At 39.0% G+C, this 6,452-nt stretch overlaps 1 protein-coding gene across 1 annotated transcript; it reads left to right on the forward strand.

Moving 5' to 3' along the window:
- Positions 1 to 1,813: 1,813 nt before the first annotated feature.
- Positions 1,814 to 6,220, forward strand: LOC128454825 (spindlin-1). Its single transcript, XM_053438382.1, has 5 exons — positions 1,814 to 1,927; positions 2,566 to 2,607; positions 3,556 to 3,827; positions 4,361 to 4,594; positions 5,020 to 6,220. Exons 2-5 carry the CDS (start codon positions 2,588 to 2,590, stop codon positions 5,223 to 5,225), a joined length of 732 nt encoding a protein of 243 aa, XP_053294357.1. The 5' UTR covers positions 1,814 to 1,927; positions 2,566 to 2,587; the 3' UTR covers positions 5,226 to 6,220.
- The last annotated feature ends 232 nt before the right edge of the window (positions 6,221 to 6,452 follow it).

The following is a 6,452-nucleotide window of genomic DNA, read 5'->3' on the forward strand; positions in this document are numbered from 1 at the left end:
GAACTCTGAACATTTATTTGAGTCCTCAGTGATTGGATAAAGTCAAGTATAATGTTAACTTTGTGAATAAGCTATTTGTTCTTGCAGAAATTCGTCCTCTAAAAGCAGGCATTCATATGTACATCCTGATCAGGGCTGTAGCCAAGATTTTTTAATAACAGACATCATGATAACAAGTTTCCCCAACATTCCTTCCATCCCCATCAGTAAATTTGGACCCATCGCTCAATGTTTTCTAATGATTTGGGTTTATCTTATTCTATCATTTCTGTTTACTCGTTCTGGTTAATACTCCAACATTACACTGTAAAAGGTTACACTGCTGCAAATACGATTTGGTGATTGTATTATTTCTTTCATAAAAGGTTTTACTGATTCAAATATTAAAAAAGACTAAATCGGCCTGTAAAATACTCACTGTAAATACTTTTTGATAAAAATATTAATCTCCAAATCGTGAGAATACAACTGAAGGTTATGACCTCAGTGACCTCAGAGGAAGATGTGAGCAAACTCTTAATTATCACGATGACATTTATTGCTAAATCAACACAGGTCGTGATATTATTTCACAGGATCACCATGTACATGCTGATTTTATATAATTTTTAATAAAAATCTAAAAAGGCCATGAATTTTTGTTATTCCTGTTGTGTTTGGAATATTACACCAAGAATGTTTTATGGGTATTTGTGTGTCAGCATTCAAAGCTAAAGAGAGTTAAACATAATTAGGCCTTAATGAATGAATAGTAAATGATATGACACAAATGACAGTCAAACAAATGTCGATAATAGGAATCCAGACACAGTCATGTATGCATGTGTGTGATCACGACTGATTGCCCTGTGATTGGGTGGATGCTCTTTTTGATTTCCACATCGCAGCTGAGTCACACACGTACAGATTGTTTGGCAGAAGATAAAACAAAAAGCTTTCACCCTGAAAAAGCTGTGAGCCAGGCCCCCAAGGGTACTGCATCATTCACTCTGCACACCGGCCAGTCCATCATCTGAAGTCTGTTAGAAGACCCGGCGGGCACAGACTTTGTGTTTAGTACGACATCTTGTGGTAGAAAAAAGCATTTCAGCTACATGCCATGAAACGGTTCCACCCCCTCCTTGTTCTATGGCAGCAAACGTTTCAAATTAAAGACACATCTGGATCAGTTTCTTGTCAAATTGATCATGTATTCATGGTGTTTGCAGTGCTTGCTATTAAAAAAGGAAGCAAATATCTAATTAGATATGTCAGAATGTCCGATAACATGGTAACACAATGAGTTACCATGCATTGTGAAGGAAAGCATCATTTGGATCACAGAAGGTATGTGATCCCAAAATAAAATCAATGAACAAATCATGTGCGAAGCATTTTAAATAAATAAACAATTAGTCATAGCTATAGGCTAACACAAAACTTAAACTGATAGTTTTAAGTCTGTAAGACAAACTATAAACAAACAAATAAAAATACAGTGACAAAATAATGATGTTATTTTTAATTATTATAATATTATAAAAAGTTATAGAAAATATTTGTACACTCAACAATAGTGGGAATTTGCAGGAGGGTCACATCGACTGGAGGAAAATGTGGAATTAATCTAGGTAGGATGATGGGAAATGTGGTTTTGGGACTTTTGCTGGTTCATCAAATTCAAAACGCCCCCCAACATATAACATGATACAAATTCAACAATGTACCTGGTTGCAAAATACAGTCAAACTATAAAACGTTCTGGGAGTTTTCAGTTACGGAAGTAAACCTAAGGAAAGTGAGTAAACCTGGCCTCAGGTCCCAGAGTGCTTTGGGATCCGCGAGTGCATCCTGGTATTTGTAGTCCACGAACCAGAGTCGTTTCCGCGTTACTAGACCCTCTTCGGTGGAATCTGCAAAGACAAACACATGTGAAATTAGAGATCAGGTAGGCAGAACACTTTATTCCCGCGGCTCCCTCTTGTTCAACTTGTCGACCACGTTATAGATACTGTTTTATTTGTCCCGGTCAGTCCCTGTGTGTTCCGCTAAACCCGGTCGCTGCCACCAAGATGCAAAAAGCAGAGCTTTACATGGCGAAGCGTTTCCTTTTGTTCCGCCAGCGTATGTCCAGAAATGCAGGAGGCGAATTCTCGCGAATGTTTCTAATTTATGACAAACCGAGTCTGAAAGGGTTTAACAACATGAGCTAATAGCTGCTTCTAATTATAGACACACCGAAGCTCAGCACACCCGACAGTAATGGATACGTCGACAGTCATTCTAGCTAGCTCAGGTGAAGTTACATATTTATTAGCCATATAGTTGTCCGTCTAAATATACTACTGTGCTAGCATTGAGCTAGCATTAGCACGGGCTTGTCGCAGTTAGGTTGTTTACATCCGGTGTTGCGGGTTGATTTGCATGTGTAGGAGCGAGCGGAGGAGCAGCTGGGAGACACGACTCTGTTGTTATTTGAAAAGACTGAATAACGTGTGATCTGTTGTGACCTGACAGGTTATTGAGGCATGGCAGCGTCCGTTGGCCTCGTCACATTCACTAACTGACTTGTGTTGTGTGTCACAGGGTGGTGTGAATATATGGAAACATGTCAAAGAAACGGGGCAGGTAGGTTCAGGCTGAACTCACAGGGTTTCACAGTATACCTTCATCCCCACAGCAGGAAATAATCTCATATACTCTTTTTCAATTGATGCCCCGTCAATAACAACCTTTTTTTCACATTTACTTTGTTTTTCTGCATTCCTCCTTAATTCTGTTCTCGTGACTTGAAACTTTCCCCAAATTGTTTGATCTATTTTATATTCTATACGTGCTTATATTAAATCTCTTTTTCTCTATTCATACATTTTTTATGATCAGTTCTTCGGAACTTACTCTGGCTTGTTAGGACAATCATTAAAAGTTATGACCGTTTGAGTTGGGTTTGTCAGTAAATCATAAAGACTCGTCATCAAATCATAAATCTGTAACTGCAAGTTTTAAGGCAGTGGCTAATTATAGACACTACAGATACGTTCAATGAGTTAAATTAGCTCTGATAAATCTTCACAATAATTGTTTACTACCCAACACTTTACACCTTAATCGCAGAATTTCTGTGAAGTTACCCTGCCATGTTTATATTGTATAATCTGTATATGTAGAGCAGAGTTTTATCTGACACATTTTACACAGGAAATATATATATTCATGTTTTATATGATTGCTTGTAATAGTTTAACTTAAATTATATCTATATATATATATGTGTGTGTGTGTGTGTGTGTGTTTATGTTGATTATTGTGTGACAGGCTCACACTATTCTTTGTGTACATGTGACAGTTTTGTAGAATAGAATTTTCACTATCAGGGGCGACAGTATCCATATGGCATCCCAGATGTTTGGTAAAAGGTGATGTACCTGTTCATATCTTATCTTAGAGATCGCCTTAGTCAAAACAAATACCCCAAAACTAGAATCGCTACAACAATGACCCTAAAAAGTACATCTTACTCGATCTCGAACTAATTTATCAACGCTTCCATTGGTCTTATCCCCTCCGTGTTCCCAGGAAGCGCAGCAGTGGCGAGCTCAGTGAGAGCTCGACGTCGACCCCGACCCCGACCCTGAGCGCAGACCCTGACAACCTGCTTGGCCACAGAATCCAGCACAACTGGAGGGAAAAGGGTAACATGACCAAGTGGAAAGGCACCGTGCTGGAGCGTCTCACTGTCAACAGCTCCCTCTACATGGTTAAATATGACGGCTTTGACTGTGTCTATGGCATCGAGCTGTTCAAAGACAACCGGGTTTCTAACCTGCAAATGCTGACAGAGAAAATCGGTGAGTTTAATGGCATCTCCCTCGTCATGGAGGTATTATGGCTTTGCTTGGGGTTAATTTAATAAAAATTAAGTGCGAGTTGTCCTTGTAACTCTTCTGTAGATCCTTTCTGCAGTGTTGTCCCTGAACTTTAGATTGAAATTAAACTGCACATCTTATTTTAAAAGATTTTCTGTTAAAGATTGAGTTTGTCTCTGCATCAGGTCTAGAGTGGTGACTATTGTTCCTAACACTAGCTACCCAGTTCTTCTGTTTACTCCAAACACACTGCTGACTGACCAGGACACATACCCGTGTTTTTTCGTCTGCCACTGACGGTTTGTCTCAAACGTTAAAACTTTAAGTGGAAGCTAAATCAAATCCTGGACAAATCATTTTATAATTATCAATTTCTTATATCCATGAGCTATTGTAAAGCTGATATAAAGCCCAACTGATTACTTTTGCGGATATTGGTCCTAATTTACCGTATCGCCGGGTTTCTATAAAGTTTTCCAGTTAAAATGCTCATTAGTTTCTTGTCTTTCTTGCAGTGAATAATAAGATCAAGGTCCCTCCGGGGGCGGAGGAGCTGGTGGGCCGAGCTGTGGAGCATCTGTTCGAGAAGGAGGACGGCGAGAAGAACGAGTGGCGAGGCATGGTACTGTCCAGAGCCCCCATCATGACCCACTGGTATTACATCACTTATGAGAAGGACCCAGTGCTTTACATGTACCAGCTATGGGACGACTACAAGGACGGAGATCTACGTGTCCTGCCGGAATCAGGTACCAAAATGAGATCTTCATTGTTGACGTGCACACAACTGCTCCTGTTTCATATTTCTGATACACCTGGAAAGGTGGGAGTCGGGGAATAGGATAAATTTACATAGTTAGGCCATATTATTAAACTCTAAGGTCTTTGCCCTTTTTTATTTAACATTTTGTGCTAAGTTACCTCTTAGATCAAGGGAAAGAGAGTTCATTCTTATTATGATTTGAGAATACTATCGAGTAGGAGTTGGAGGAGACGAGGCCAGGCTAAAAAATAACCGACGCCAAGTTTGTAAGGTGTTATGGTTCTCCTTCAAACTGAATATAAATTAATTCTTAACCTAGCAGGTTTTTACAAATGTTTAAACTCTGTCTGCTTTAAAATTAAATCCCCTCTTTCACATTTTTACTTGTTTGTCTGACCATCTCTCCACCAGAGAACAAACACCTGCTGCCAGCTGACAGGAAGCCTGGTGAGGAGCCAGAGAGCCTTGTGGGTAAACAGGTGGAGTATGTCACCGATAATGGTCTGAAGAGGACAGGATTGGTCATCTACCAGGTCCCAGCGAAACCAACGGTATATTACATTAAATATGACGATGACGTTCACGTCCATGTCTACGATCTAGTCAAGACCACCTAGAACTGACTGTGCGGGTTTCATCTTCAGCTGATGGCTCATCTTTGTCCCGACCAGTCGTTACCTGTTAAAGTGTTACAGATTCCAGTCCCCCTGCAGTGGGAGACACTGTGCCGAAGATCAAAATCCCCCTTTCATTTTTTATTATTTCAAGTTTTTTTGGCCTCCTGAGGCAAACACTCACATTGCGAGACCTCTTGGTTTTGGAGTCTCTGTTTTTTAAGTTGACCTTGGTTTATGACTCAAAGGTCGGCTTCGGTGTAAATAAAGCAGATCTGAGAACGGTTGTATAGCCCAACAGATGACCTGAAGCTTGACGTTAGATTTGGTTCAAACACACTTGTATAGTGCAACTTTCAAACTCCAAATTCAAACTTTTTCTAAGATACACATCGAACCGAAGGAATTTAGCTTTGTTACCTATACATCTGTGTTTTATTCATATTTGATCTCACTTTTATATGCCTGTGCTATTTATTTCGTCTGGAATATTTGGCTGTGCCGCCGGTAACATTTGAGCAAATCTCCTCTGGTGTGTTTTATGTGCGTCACTGGTCAGACGGTTGGTTTGCTGACTAAAGAAGTAATAGTCATTCATCCAGTTTGCTAATTTTACCATCATCAGATTTCAGCTGAAGTCTATAGTCACTGATCAGACTCTGTCACATCATGGTTAAAAAAACACACAGAATCATCTAAAATGTCATGTATCATATTTCTGTTTTTACATTATAATAATATATGAGACTTGCTGATGTTGATGTAAAGTTGTTTCCGTGGTGTTTCGGCTACACACTATTTATGTAGTTCAAATTGGCCACCAACATTGTTTAGTAGTTTGGACTGAAGTCTTTATTATTTGCCAAAAATGAAAACAATGTGAAATGATATTATTCAGGCCTCAAAATATTGTTATTTGTGTCCCTTAATATGTTTTGTTGTGTAAATATAATCTTGAGACATTTTTATGAACGTTAAACAAAGCTGCTCGAAAGTGATTTTTCTCGTCCAGTTATTTGTCAATGGCCCTTGCAGTGGATACTTTGTCCTATGAACAGTTTGTGGTGGTAAGAAGCACAATACATAATTTAATCACTCAATTAAAAACTTTTTATAAGATTAGGAACATGAGCAACTCATTATATATATTTTTTGTTTATAAGAAGCACTTAAAGAGGTCTGTGAAATGAATAGAAGTTGGGATTTCAATCTATTAGTTGATGACGTCTG

Source organism: Pleuronectes platessa, chromosome 13, assembly GCF_947347685.1.
Source record: "Pleuronectes platessa chromosome 13, fPlePla1.1, whole genome shotgun sequence".
NCBI classification, from domain to species: Eukaryota; Metazoa; Chordata; class Actinopteri; order Pleuronectiformes; family Pleuronectidae; genus Pleuronectes; species Pleuronectes platessa.

Coding starts and splice junctions, on each gene's coding strand:
- LOC128454825 (XM_053438382.1), top strand. CDS start 2,588: ATGTCAAAGAAACGGGGCAG. Junction 2,608..3,555: donor ATGTCAAAGAAACGGGGCAG/GTAGGTTCAGGC, acceptor CCGTGTTCCCAG/GAAGCGCAGCAGTGGCGAGC. Junction 3,828..4,360: donor AATGCTGACAGAGAAAATCG/GTGAGTTTAATG, acceptor TCTTTCTTGCAG/TGAATAATAAGATCAAGGTC.